This window comes from Cebus imitator, unplaced genomic scaffold (genome assembly GCF_001604975.1).
Source record: "Cebus imitator isolate Cc_AM_T3 unplaced genomic scaffold, Cebus_imitator-1.0 Scaffold80, whole genome shotgun sequence".
Classification (NCBI taxonomy): Eukaryota; Metazoa; Chordata; class Mammalia; order Primates; family Cebidae; genus Cebus; species Cebus imitator.
The window spans coordinates 8,008,322-8,022,829 of NW_016107395.1; the positions used below are offsets into that span (position 1 = coordinate 8,008,322).

Below are 14,508 nucleotides of genomic sequence, written 5' to 3' on the forward strand. Positions count from 1 at the left end.
TCCATTGGTCTATATCTCTGTTTTGGTACCAGTACCATGCTGTTTTGATTACTGTAGCCTTGTAGTATAGTTTGAAGTCAGGTAGCATGATGCCTCCAGCTTTGTTTTTTTTTTGCTTAGAATTGACTTGGCTATGTGGGCTCTCTTTTGGTTCCATATGAAGTTTAAGGTTTTTTTTTCCAGTTCTGTGAAGAAGGTCATTGGTAGTTTGACGGGGATAGCATTGAATCTATAAATTACTTTAGGCAATATGGCCATTTTCACAATATTGATTCTTCCTAATCATGAGCATGGAATGTTTCTCCATTTGTGTCCTCTCTTACTTCATTGAGCAGTGGTTTGTTGTTTTCTTTGAAGAGGTCCTTTACATCCTTTGTCACTTGTATTCCTAGGTATTTTGTTCCTTTTATAGCAATTGTGAATGGGAGTTCATTCTTGGTTTGGCTTTCTTTAAGTCCGTTATTGGTATATAGGAATACTTGAGAATTTTGCACATTGATTTTTTATCCTGAGACTTTGCTGAAGTTGCTTATCAGTTTAAGGAAATTTTGGGCTGAGACAATAGGGTCTTCTAAATATACAATCATGTCATCTGCAAATAGAGACAATTTGACTTCCTCCTTTCCTAACTGAGTACCCTTTATTTCTTATTTCTTGCCTGATTGTTCTGGCTAGAATTTTCTTTGAATCAAATAACTACTGGAAATGTTTGTTTATAACACATATTCTTGTCATCACTGTCATGGTCGAATTCTGAGTTTTCATGATATCTTTTTCTAAAAGCAGACAGAAAATAGTTGAAAAAATAAGAAGTTAGGAAATATGTGAGATGGGATTGGCGTACAACACTGTTTTTTCAGCTCAGGGAAATCCATTTCTATTTCTCAGAAACATCCATCTCCCAGGCCTCTGATTCTAATTTGAGTCAGGATATGAGAGAGATAGTGAAAGGAGGAGAAAAGAAAGAGAGAGAGATCCTGGGAAATATTTAAGGAACAATAGGACGTCCGAGGATTTGACTGGCAGATCAGAATACCAAGAACAACTTGTTTTCTGTCTAGAATAAAAGGAGCTGACTTTTTCTAGAGCATCAATCCTTAGAGATGCTCATAGACGTTATGGACCTTTTCCTCAGAAAATATAAATGAATCTATGCACAGAGAATTTTGCACACAATCCCATGAGGTTTTTGTACATGCCCTGAACTCCTTTCATGCACCTAAACCCAGAGTCCCTCATTTTATTACAATCATTCCCATAACTTCATGATCTATTATCCTCAAAGTGGAACACATCATTTCCTTATTTGCTGTTTTTCATGGCTGGTATTTTTTAGTCTTACATCATATCTTTGGTATGTTCTAAGAAGAACAAAAAATTAAAAAACAGTGTATCTCACCCAGACTAAATCTGCCTTCCGTGATAATTTATAGCTTTGACTGTTCAGATTGGGTTTTGAGTCAATCCAGAGTAGCCTTCGTCCTTTGCCCTCCCAGCAGGGCTGACAGATGGTTATTTTCCTTCCAGTAGATTGAATGTCACAGCTATAGGTGCCTTTCGTAGCTGTGCTATTATCAAATAGATGGGATATGGGAATACACAGGAACATTTGAGAAGTGGCCAGGAAGAAAGAGGGAGAAAGCTGGAAATAAAACAGGTCAGAAGAGGGCATCCTGAGGCGTGTCTGGGATGGCAACAGCATCCCCGTCTCTCCTGCGTCAGTACTTTCTGCTTCTCAGGCATGTCTCTTACCTGGCTGTGAGCCTTCCTTATGAATATGTGGGGCTGGAGGCTCACTTCTGACTTTTTTCTAAAGGTCATAAGGGTTCAGCATTTGAATGGCAAATTTGAAGATGACTCTACCTGTCCTGTACTACAGCTTATTACAAAGGCTTGTCTGTATAAATGTCATATGAAATAAAGTCTAAAGTAGCACAGTCAATGGGAAGGCTTGTTGTCTAGCACAAATATATTAAGACAATTCTAAGATACAGCAATATATGTTTATATATATTTCATCATTTTAAATAAATCTAAACAATTTATTTCAATGTTTTGGTAACCCTGCATTCTTATGCTTTAAAGGTGATTTGTTTTAATGATCTTCATTTTTCAATTATTTTAGGATATTCTGATGCTGGGTGCAGTGGGAGCTTTTGGCTGGAGTGGGACCATAGTCCAGAAGACATCTCATGACCATTTGATCTTTCCTAAACAAGCCTTTGACCAAATTCTGCAGGACAGAAATCACAGTTCATATTTAGGTAAGGTATAGCAATAATTGGCTCAGCAAACATAAGTTCTCTGGCTTTAAACCAGCCTTGAACTGTCATCTAATTGTCACATTTATTACACATATCTATGTTGTCTCTTTGCTAGTCAGGCCTTAAGGTATAACTGCTTATTGGAATACTATATTATACCCACTAATTTCCTCTGGCTGGTCGAGTGGTCATAATCCTGGAACATGATTGTGTTCCTCCAAAATGGAAATAGTTCCCAAAAGCTAATACAGTAGGCGATAGTCTTATATTATTGTAGAGCTCTTAGTCTTCTTGTTCTTATAATAAGCAGCCACTGATTTTGCAGACTTACTATGGGACGGTTCCTGAGCTGGCTAGTCTATCTACGTAAACATTTACATCATTCCAGCAAGTCTTTCAGGGATATTTTGCCTTTGAGAGATAGCAAGATTAATAACTTGCCGAATGTCCAACAACCTAGTAAGTGGCAAATCCAGAATTCGAACTTCAGACTGTTTCCAAGGCCTGTGTTCTTTCTACTGTGCAACACTACCTTTTAATTACATTTATTCATTTACTCTAGAAATATTTGTTGAACGCCAGGTTCATAGGTGGCTGATGAGGATAACCTAGAATCTAGAGGCAGCTTTATAGGTAAAAGTTCCACCTACATGGGGAAGTGCTGCAGGTCAAAGGACAGGAGCAATTCATCTTAGAAAAAAGAAGACTTGTCCTCAGTGATGTATTCAGGAGCACTAGGAGCTTTGCATCGTATCTAACAACAGAGGATCTCTGGTCACCTCTGCTCACTTCTTTTAACTTTATCTTGCTGAGATATTCAACGGTACTCACTCTGTAACTCCTTCCCTTTTAGGTTACTCTGTGGCTGCAATTTCTACTAGAGAAAACACCCACTTTGTTGCTGGTGCTCCTCGGGCAAATTATACTGGCCAGATAGTGCTGTACAGTGTGAACGAGAATGGCAACGTCACAGTTATTCAGGCACACCGGGGTGACCAGGTAAATCTCATTGTTTAGCAGGTGAAACTAATTTTATGGGTAAATGAGCAGGTGAGGAGTCCAGTGAGTAGAAATGGAAACCAACGTGGCCTGAGTGGCTACTCTGTGACTGGCTCTGTAATCTGAGTTTACTTAGTGTATTCCTTAGATCTTCACAACAATACCAAGAAGACCACCCTCCCTTTTGACAACTTACGGGAATTTAGCTAGCTTTCTAAGGTCATGCAGCATCAATGGATTGAGCTGTCACTAAAACTCAGTCTTTTCTGGACTCAGAGGCTGTGCTGTTTGGGTACGTTCCCTTCATATTTTTGACTCCCTGGATTAAGCATGGACATTATTTAGTTATGATGGCAGGCCCCTAACCACTGCTTTGTAGGTAAGCACACACTGGGAACAAGGATTTGCAGAGGAAATAATGAGAAGGGAGTAGTATAACATTATAAGGACTGAGCTTCTACATCTGGACCTGTCTTGTTTTTGAAGATTCTAAAAGTAAAACAATTATCTTCTCTGCCACTTCCTATGGATGGGTGACAGTTTGGTAGTCAGACCCTTTGATGAATCCCAGTTGTGGCTCACTACAGCAAAGGTCTGTTGCTAGAGCAAAGGCCAGCTGATTGGTTCCTATTTCCTTACTAAACAGTTTTGACCCAGGGGCTTGGCGCACATTTAAAATGGGCATCACTGATCCCTGACAACCAGCAAAAAGTGCTTTCCTTCTTAGAGTTTGAGAAACTTACAAAGATTTCTAGTCTCTGGATTAAGTATGATCCTGCAGCTGCTATGGATTTTCTAGGAGTAAGAAGATCTGAGTTCTTGACTTCCTTGACCACAAATTAGCTATGGACATACTTTTCTCTCTTTTTTTAAATACTTTAAAGAAGTTCTTTTTTAATTTAAAAATAACGGTGACAGTGTTGTGGGAGGAATCATTTCTTAGTCATTTCTAAATCCTTAAAAAGTGTTCACCTAGGCATTCATTGAACATTGAATGGGATGAATGTTCAAAGTCCCAGCATTTCTTATTTTGGTTTAGCTCCACTAGTCCTCCTGTGATAGTCTATCCAGCAACTACTTGCCTGTTTCACATTATGACATGTACACCTACATCATCACATGTGATGTCCCCCTTCCCTCTGCCTAGAAATCTCGATATCCTTCTTACTTTGCAATTCAAATGATATTTTAGCTTTCTAAGCCTTCCTGACTCTCCTGCTCTCTGATAGCTCAGCATTTGGGACTTGCCTCTATTACAGTTTATTTTACCATAGAAGCTTAATGATTTGTTCTCCCTGCCTCTATTCCTCCTGCCTTTCTCTATAACAGACCTCACGTACCTACGAAAGGTTTGCCTTATGTCTTTGACCTTCTGGCGTCAGAAACACCTGGAATGCTAATTTAAAGTGCTGTTTTCTGAATCACATCTTAGACATTACAGCAGAATCTCTAGAAATGGGTTTCAGGGATCTGTATTTCAAAGGCATTTTCTTGGAGATTCTTGTGCACAACTAGGATTTAAGAACCAAGTGTCAGATGGTGTTCAAACCTGAGGGAAGGGACTATGCTGTCTGTCTTCACGTTCCTAGCACTTTGCAAACAGTAAACACTCAATTTTTGTGTATTGAATGTGCAAGTAAACGTTCAATGTAATATTAGAAGTATATGAATCCCAGAAATTCTAAGTTTAACATGCTTTATTACTCCAGATTGGCTCCTATTTTGGTAGTGTGCTGTGTTCCGTTGATGTGGATAAAGACACCATTACAGATGTGCTCTTGGTGGGTGCACCAATGTACATGAATGACCTAAAGAAAGAGGAAGGAAGAGTCTACCTGTTTACTATCATAAAGGTAAAATAATCATTCAATTGACAGTTTAATTTGCTTTAGTACTGATAATTTAATCTGCATTTGGAAAGAAAAATTTATTATTAACAAATGATAATTTGCATGGATAGTATGGTTTACATTTCATTATTTTTGAGGATGTCCCCATTAAGTTATGATTTTAAAAATCACATTAACAGGAAAAACTAGAGTTTAATATGTAGTGTACAGCCATTTTCCATGAGAGGTCTTTGAATATATTGTCCGTTAGACAAATAAAGCCATTATAAGTACACATCGTTTACTGAAATATGTGCACGTGCACACATGCGTGCACACACATATGCACACACACATGTACACACACACACACAAACATTTCGGTATTTCTCTAGTATCACATGTAATTTTTTGCTGCAAAGATAACAATATCAGGGCAATGCTTTCTTGTTATCAATTGACAGTGAAAAATACCAGTCGTATCAGGCACTTTGTAAATGCCAAATGATCCCAGATGCTTCCTACATTAGTTTGTCAGGAAATGTCATTGCTTAGTGTAACGTTTAAGTATGTGTCCAACTCTTGAAGTATCGAGTTCTTCCACAAAAAACAGCATATATTAACATGGAAAAGCATAATTTTCCCAGTTTGTAGACTGAACTCCCTAAATCCACGTAATATAAGTATGGTGAACTCCATGAAATATAAAAAAAGAAAAATTAGAGGCACAGATTGACACAGAAAATTATATGACAACACAAGGGAAAGAATGGAAAAAGAGAAGCTGATGATGTTAATGTCATATTGTGTTTAAGTGTTGTGATATTTTCTCCCAGCTGATTTATTGACATTAGTGTAAAAATTAGCTCTGTAACAGAAGTAATTAAAACAATTCTAAAGCAATTATACATATAAAATGTGTAATTGCATATACAAAGCCTAGACCTTTTACTTGTTTGAAAAACTGACAAACCCCCCATTCTGTAAATATTTCTTACTTGTCAGATATACTGAATTATCATTAATTGTTAAAGATGAAAAGATCTTTTAATGCCCTGTCAAACTCAGTAAGAATTTCTGTAAGATTATAATAGAGGAGGAAGAATCAACACTGACCCAGTTTCATGGTTGAGAACATTGCTTTCTTGTGAAGTCATGAAATATTTCCATACTTGATCATAAAATCTAAGAAAAACACTGTGTTTTACAAGGAAATGTCTTCTCCTTTGCACAGAATTATTTAGTGTTTTTTATAATGCAATATTAGCAATCTGATTTTCTACTTCCTGTACCACTATAATTATGTGACTATTTGGTAATTTTTACAGAAACACTAAATTAAGATATCGTGTTTTATTATCTTCTGTGCCCACTTCAATTTCATTCAAGATATTAGTAGTTTTCACCAGAAACATTTTAAATCATTTAAATGATTTCAACATTTAAATTAAAAGGTTGGAAATAGGTGAAGATTGTATTATTGAGAGGAAAATAAGACAAAAAATGGATGTTGTTCAGCTACAGTAAGGAGAATTACCTCCTTTCACTGTGGTTTATGAGCAGATATTTATGACCTTAATGAAATTCTTATTTACAATTCTGATCATAAAAAGAGAATTTTGAATTTCAGGTTTAAAATTTTATCCATTTTTAACATTAAAAAATTAGTTTGGCCATCAATTGCTCTGAATCTTTTTTTCTTTCTTATTTTATCATATTTTAATAGATGGGGTCTCACTCTGTCACCCAGGCTGGAGGGCAGTGGTGTGATCAGAGGTCACTGAAGCCTCAAATTCCTGGGCTCAAGCGATCCACCCAACTCAGCCTCCTGAGAGCTAGGACTACAAATGTGTGCCACCACACCTGGCTAACTTTCTACAAAAATGTCTTGCATAGACGGGGTCTCACTATGTTGCCCAAGCAGGTCTTCAATATCAGACTTCAATTAGTCCTTCTGCCTCAGCCTCTGGAGTCTTTGGGATTACAGGCATGCGCCACCACACCCAGCTGCTCTGAATTTTATTTATACAAGTTGTAAGGTGTGCTTTATTCATCCTTTCTTTCCCCCTTTGCAAGGGCATTTTGAGTCACCACCAATTTCTTGAAGGCCCCAAGGGCATTGAAAATGCTCGATTTGGTTCAGCAATTGCAGCTCTTTCAGACATCAACCTGGATGGCTTTAACGATGTGATTGTTGGTTCACCACTAGAAAATCAGAATTCTGGAGCTGTATACATTTACAATGGTCATCAGGGCACTATCCGCACAAAGTATTCCCAGGTAATCCATGAGCTGCACGGTGATGTATATATCTGTGGGTCTTAGCATATTAGAGATAGAAAGTATCATGTAAACCATGCAGCCTGTCCCTCTTATTTTGTAACTTCATTCTTTTGCTCACCAAATATTAAGTGAGCCTCAACTATGTGCCAAGCACTGTTCTAGACTCTGGGGATGCTGTAAGAACAGGGCAGACACAATTCTGATCTTTCTGTGCCTTACATTATGTTGAAGGAAAAAAAAAAAAAAAAAAAAAAAACGAAGTAGATAAGATAAAGTGTTCCAGATAATAATAAATAATTGTTTTTAAAAGTAAAGAAAACTAAAATAGTAAATACAATTTCAGAAATAGAGGAGTATCTGGTGGTTGAAGGGGTAACTAATGAGGCCTCGCTGAGTAGCCAGTTTTGGAGTAAGACCTGAAGGAAAAGAACTTGCACCTGAACTTGCATCAGTTTGCTCCCAGTCCATTGATCTTTTCATTGGTTTATGATTTTTTATTAAAGATTTATGCTGTCTCCTTGATGTAAATGTGGCTGTAAGAGTGATACACAGATCATATGATAAGACCTGACTGAAAAACTCATCCTTAGAATTTGTAGAGAATAAACACAATCTGGAAAATGACTATATAGAAAATGTAATAATGAAATACAGAGGCTGCCATTTTCTGGTTCGGCTGTTGTGTGCTATAATTTTGTGACAAACTTGCTCTTTTAGAAAATCTTGGGATCCGATGGAGCCTTTCGGAGCCACCTCCAGTACTTTGGGAGGTCCTTGGATGGCTATGGAGATTTAAATGGGGATTCCATCACCGATGTGTCCATTGGTGCCTTTGGACAAGTGGTTCAACTCTGGTGAGTCAGGATGAGCCAGAAACAAACTAAAAATTACCTGCTAAGAAAGCAGAACAGATGTCTGTACTGGTATTATAGAAATGCCACATGCATTCTATGAGACTATAGGGAAATGATGTATCATAGTTTGTGTAAAGGAATAAATGTATTTTTCCAAATGGGAAAAATAGATAAATTTTCTTATCTTAGAAATCATTTTTCAATTGATAAAATGGAGGCAATATTTGTTCTTCCAGTTTCATAGGAATGTCTTAAGGAGGAAGTGAGGTCATGTGTTAGTTACCTAGAGGGCTGAGCTAGGGTCAGAAATCAGCACTATACCTGAGATGGACTCCTCAACCTTTTTCTGACTAGGTTATTTGCCATCATTATGGCCATATGCCACACTTCAAAGGACCACTGTCAGCCTCTGGACACCAGAAAAACAGCCACAGCCACACTCTTCAGTCCTGCCTCCCTCACCTTCCCACCTTCTCTCTCCCTTACCTTTGTGAGAAGAGTGAACATTACTGCTTCCATTTGGCAAAACACAACAGTGACCATTTTACCTGTCACTTGCCAAGAGGTTGCAGACTCCCATCCTGTTCTCATGTGTGTGTTTATTTAATAAAAAAATTAAACATGGATTGTATTGGTGATGCAGTCACAAATTAAAAAAAAAAAATTATCCTGTCTTTCATCTTAGAGCTTCCAAATGTAAACTACTGCTAAAGTGCGTTGATAGAGAGTGGAGAGAAAAATTCAGTAATGCTAGTACTGGGTCCTTTATGATAAAGGATATAATATGTGTGTTCAGTAATAACATTCATCCATCTGTTTCTGTTTATGTCTTTTAGGTCACAGAGTATTGCTGATGTAGCTATAGAAGCTTCATTCACACCAGAAAAAATCACTTTGTTCAACAAGAATGCTCAGATAATTCTCAAACTATGCTTCAGTGCAAAGTTCAGACCTACTAAGCAAAACAATCAAGTGGGTGCGTAGATCTGAAATCATCTGCATAGAAATTGGCTTACAGAGTTTTAGACCTGAATATATTTTGGTTTATAGGCCAAGAGAAATAAGGGCCTTCAGTTAATTGAGGCTTAAGCTGCCATACATTGGAGATGCCTGAGAATGGTTCATTAATCATGGAAGGTTTGTTTAGCTCTTCCTTCCACATCTCTAGAAGGTTCTGCTGCAGTTAATTGTAACCTCTATGACATAACCAAGGGCCCTCATGCTTCCATCCTTTGAGTTTCTCTTACCTCCAGTTCTCTTACATAAAACCTTGAGCACGCACAGATTATGCTAAACTGCCACTTAAATGAGCATACCATGTTGGCTATGCCATGATCTATATAGGACAGGTTCAGTAAAAGTATCAAGTATTTTTCAAATCAATGTACTTAGATGACCAGTCAAGTTCTTGAGGAATTAGTAAGCGTAAAATAATGAAAGAAAAAATGGAAAGCAATATATATCTTTTGCTAATACATATAAGCGAAAGTGAGGTGAGGAAATCATTGTGGCCAAGTATCAACAGGAATTGTTGTCTTTTTTCTTGGGCTGGCCACATTGTCTTTCAAGGCCTGGCAAAGGTCCTGCCTCCTCTTGGAAGCTTTTTCTAAGCACACTATCTAACTTTCATCTCCCCTGCCCCAATTATCTCGTCATGCTCAATACAAAGCTTGCAATTTAGCACTTGATTCAAGGCTACCTTCTTTCATTAATTGCTGCTTCATGGGTCCTAATTCCCCTTCCATCAGAATTTGGCTTTAAACTTCAGAACCTGTAGTTCCTACAGGAATCAACTAAGTGACAAATAAATTAACTTAAAGCTGAAAATATGGAAGCAGGTTATTTGCCATAATTCATACCGAGACACAAATTAGGTGAGAACACAAAGCAAAATTAGATTCACATCTTAACACACTTTCCATGTTGTCCTACTTTTCATATCCATTTGGAAGTTTTCCATACAGGTGTTCAAACATTGACCCAGTTTTGAGTAGCATATCTCACTTGACCTGCCTTGTAGCACATCTAACTTAGCACATGTGATAGTTAAGTCAAAAACCATTGCTGTGTAAACATTGTGGCTAGTCTGCCCAATAGATTAACTAGGGAAATATATTAGTTTGCAGAAACAGCTGGCTGGTCAGCTCTTCTGGCCCTGAAGCATAGATCTGTCTCATGTATCTTCCCTTTTTGAATATACTTCAACCCTTATGGCAATGCACACTCAAAAATTCTACTTTCAGAGAATTTCCTTCCCATCCACTGGTTGCCGAGGGTTTCTGGCCTTCCTTACTGTTGGGCATCTTTCCCTGTAAATCTTTTTCCCTGATGCCTTCAGGTCCACACAGACAAGCCAAATGAAATGATTGCGAGCTCATTTATCACTTCATTGCTTGGCAGTAATAGTATGTAAGACATGAATCCCATCTCCACAACTGTGAAAAGTAAATGTATAAAGCATATGGTCTCTATCATTTATTGCATCAGGTGCACACTCCAGTTTAAGATTAATAACATAGCCTATGAAGCTATGTATCATTTTTACAAAGCTACTTGAAAAATAAAAGGAAAAACATTATAATGTGGACTTTGTCCTAACTGCACTCACCTTCCTGCCATTGTTTTTCCTTTACATCATCTTCACTACTTATTTTTAGTTTATTTAATTCTTTAATATTTTATCTATGTTTGTGGGCATTGTTAAGTCACTGGAGCAAGGAAAATTGTACAACATATATAATAAATTTTTTCAAGGTAACATGTAGAATTCATGTTTTGTGAAGGATATACAACTTTTAAAATATTGAATATAATAAAATAAGATAAAGCAACCCCAAATAAGGCAGTTGATGCTGTGAACGGCACCAGGGGTTCTCTCTCAATTTTGGACATTCAGCCAGTGGACATTAGTTGAAGACAATAATTCTGATAGTTTGGACGTTGGCTACTGACATCAGTTATCACTTTTTTTTTTTTTTTCATGGGTTGGTATTAGGAAACAGCAGTTCAGAGAGGGTAAGTAATTTGCCCCAAGTCACAGAGCTCATCAACTGCTGAATTAGGATTCAAACCAAGTCTGCCTGAGTGAGACCTTTTTGCTCAGCATTGCATGTGAGCATCTAGAATATGCCAGGCACCGTTCATGTTCCCTTAGAGTAGCTCAGGTAATCTTCACAATAACAATTCATTCTTAAAACTGCATGGAAGCAGAAAGAACATGAGCTCTTATTTCCAAAATGGCCAACTTTTTCTTCTGACTAGCTGTGTGAACTTAGGTGACTTATTTTACATTACTTATCCTAATTTATTATTTGAAAAATAAGATAATAAAATTCACTTTCCAGATTCATTGTAAAACTTGTATGGCATATATGAGAATGTGTCCAATCGCAGGCACTCAGCCACTTATCCTTTCCATTCTGTGTCTCCGTGTTATGAGTAATGAAGCTCGTGCTTGCGGGAGTGAGCAATTTGCCCAAGTTCATCACACTAGGTTTCCTGGCGGCAAGTCCGGTTTTCTTTCCACTGTTCCCAGCCACATTTCTCTGAATCACATTTCTTTGTATGCACAGTCACCTACATCACATCAGAGCTAGAATGACAAATGCTATGTGGTGCTATGGTTTACAAGCCACCAATATGAAGACTAGCTCCATATTTTCTTGATATGAGATACTTTGTCCAAGAAGACACAATGAAGCAGAGATGCTTTTTCCTATAAGCTTATTTGAATAACATTTCTTTATAATTTTTTTCATAGCCATTGTGTATAATATCACACTTGATGCGGATGGATTTTCATCCAGAGTAACCTCCAGGGGGTTATTTAAAGAAAACAATGAAAGGTGCCTGCAGAAGAATGTGGTAGTAAATCAAGCACAGAGTTGCTCTGAGCACATCATTTATGTACAGGTGAGGCCTCTCTTTTCACTTTATTTCTTTTTAAAGACAAATGAGTGGTAAAAGACTAAAACGGAAGCATATGAGTTAGAAAATGCTTGCCCTTCTAATGAATGCCTGCCTTATAATTCCATCAACAAGAAGCATAATTCCTTTATGCTAATACTTATGGTCACAATCTATTATTACATAAGTCAGCATCATCAAATTTCACTTGGAACTGCAATGAAAGGGCTAAAAATATGATTCTTAAAAAAATCATAGATACAGTGCTTTCTTAAATGTTTAACAGAACTTTCCATTGGCAATAAATTTTATTTTGATATTTTCCTATCAGGGAAAAAATTCTATTCATTTTTCAGCTACTGAAAAATAATTCCAATTGTGGTTTCTATTATTAGATTTAAGTTAACATAGATAAAGTGTAGCAGATTATGAGATAGCAATTATTTGTTCTAATTGTATGCTATAATTACTGTATTTAACATGGATTTTGAAAATTTCCCAAGAAAAATGCTTTTCAGGAGAAAACTTCCACCCAGAAATTTATTTTATAAATGATGTGAATCTTTCCACCTTGGAAACCACATAATGACATTTGAAAGGGTAATTTACTCGGGAAGCCACTTTTTTGAAAGGCTATTTAAGTACTTTCTTAGAATACAGTTCTCAGAATTTAAGGCGCAAAAGAACTGCTGGGGAAACTTTTGTGAAATGTATATTGGGTCCCTATCATCATAAATCTAGGTTTGAAGGCCCAAGGAATATGCAGGTCTAAGGAGGGCCCCAGGTATCCAATGTAAATAGATGCTACAGAGAGATCTTACTTCAAGAAATGCTAAGTGTAAACACTAGAAAAACATAAAGTTGACAATTAGATGAATTAAAATCAGTTGAGTTGTTTAGTTCGTTTTTCAATCTGAAGGTTTCTTGTTTGTGAGGGCCTTGACTTTTTTTGTTGTTAAGGTGACAATTTTACAGATTCTTTAAATGGAAAAAATCTTGTTTTCCTTCTCTCCTATCCTGTGCTAAGTGATGTATCGATTATACATGTAATCCCTAGTGAGGGAATGAAGACAGCCAAGCTGTTTTTCTTTAAAAAGGAAAGAAAAGAAAAATACCCATTTTGACTATTTGATGTCAATACCAGTTAAAGTCCATTCTACTTGCTAAGCCCACAGCCAGCCAAGAAAACGTCTCCTTATAGTCTAGAGCTGTCATGTTAGACAGGCCCCCAGAAGGGTTCAAGAGGCAGGAGTAAGCCCTACCTGTGAATGGACTAAAGAATACCAAGATACCCCTTCTGAAGAAAAGGCAAATTCAAATTTTAGGGTTTCATTTGTATAGACATAGTGTTTTCTCGACAAGAACTGATGAGCTTAACTAAGAATTTCTGCTTCAGATTCTTACGAAACCCAAGCCTCCTTCGATTTCTTAGTAGAAGAGAGGCTGAAAGCAGAATGAGGATGGAAGAGAAGAAGTAAGGATCTTGAGCATTCAAAACAAAGATATTCTACCTGATTGAGAATTGACTGTGCTCCTAATTATAAACATATTTGTAATCATTTTCTTGTTTTAATGCTGCTATTCCCTAATAAACTGACTCTGTCTCTCTCCTTGTATGTGTGTATGTTTAGGAGCCCTCTGATGTTGTCAACTCTTTGGATTTGCGTGTGAACATCAGCCTGGAAAACCCTGGCACTAGCCCTGCCCTTGAAGCTTACTCTGAGACTGCCAAGGTCTTCAGTGTAAGTGCAGCTTACCCCTCATGGATTTAGACTGGCCCACAGAGTTTCACAGTCACTGCAATAGTGTCTGAAGGATACTTAGGATGCAGCCTGTAAATTCAACATAGTATTGGAAGTTCTGAGTAGGGCCATCAGGCAAGAGAAAGAAATAAAAGGTATTTGAATAGGAAGAGAGGATGTGAAATTGTCCCTGTTTGCAGATGACATGATTGTATATTTCGAAAACCCCATCGCCTCAGCCCAGAATCTCCTTAAGATGATAAGCAACTTCAGCAAAGTCTCAGGTTACAAAATCAGTGTGCAAAAATAGTAAGCATTCCTATACCCCAATACTAGACAAACAGAGAGCCAAATCATGAGTGAACTCCCATTCACAATTTCTACAAAGAGAACAAAATACCTAGGAATACAACTAACAAGGGATGTGAAGGACTTCTTCAAGGAGAACTACAAGCCACTGCTCAAGGAAATAAGAGAGGATACAAACAGATGGAAAAACATGCCATGCTTATGGTTAGGAAGAATCAGTATTGTGAAAATGGCCCTGCTGCCCAAAGTAATTTATAGATTCAGTGCTATCCCCATCAAGCTACCAATGATCCTCTTCGCAGAACTGGAAAAAAAACACCTT

At 37.3% G+C, this 14,508-nt stretch overlaps 1 protein-coding gene across 2 annotated transcripts in view; it reads left to right on the plus strand.

Moving 5' to 3' along the window:
- Window positions 1-14,508, plus strand: part of ITGA2 (integrin subunit alpha 2) — a 106,492-nt gene that overhangs the window by 69,802 nt on the left and 22,182 nt on the right. For both annotated transcript variants that reach the window (XM_017533197.2, XM_017533198.2), the window contains 8 exons: window positions 2,126-2,264; window positions 3,118-3,263; window positions 4,973-5,116; window positions 7,169-7,372; window positions 8,093-8,229; window positions 9,066-9,205; window positions 11,990-12,141; window positions 13,767-13,877. In XM_017533197.2, the coding sequence (XP_017388686.1) occupies window positions 2,126-2,264; window positions 3,118-3,263; window positions 4,973-5,116; window positions 7,169-7,372; window positions 8,093-8,229; window positions 9,066-9,205; window positions 11,990-12,141; window positions 13,767-13,877 (1,173 nt within the window). The remainder of the gene's footprint in view (window positions 1-2,125; window positions 2,265-3,117; window positions 3,264-4,972; window positions 5,117-7,168; window positions 7,373-8,092; window positions 8,230-9,065; window positions 9,206-11,989; window positions 12,142-13,766; window positions 13,878-14,508) is intronic.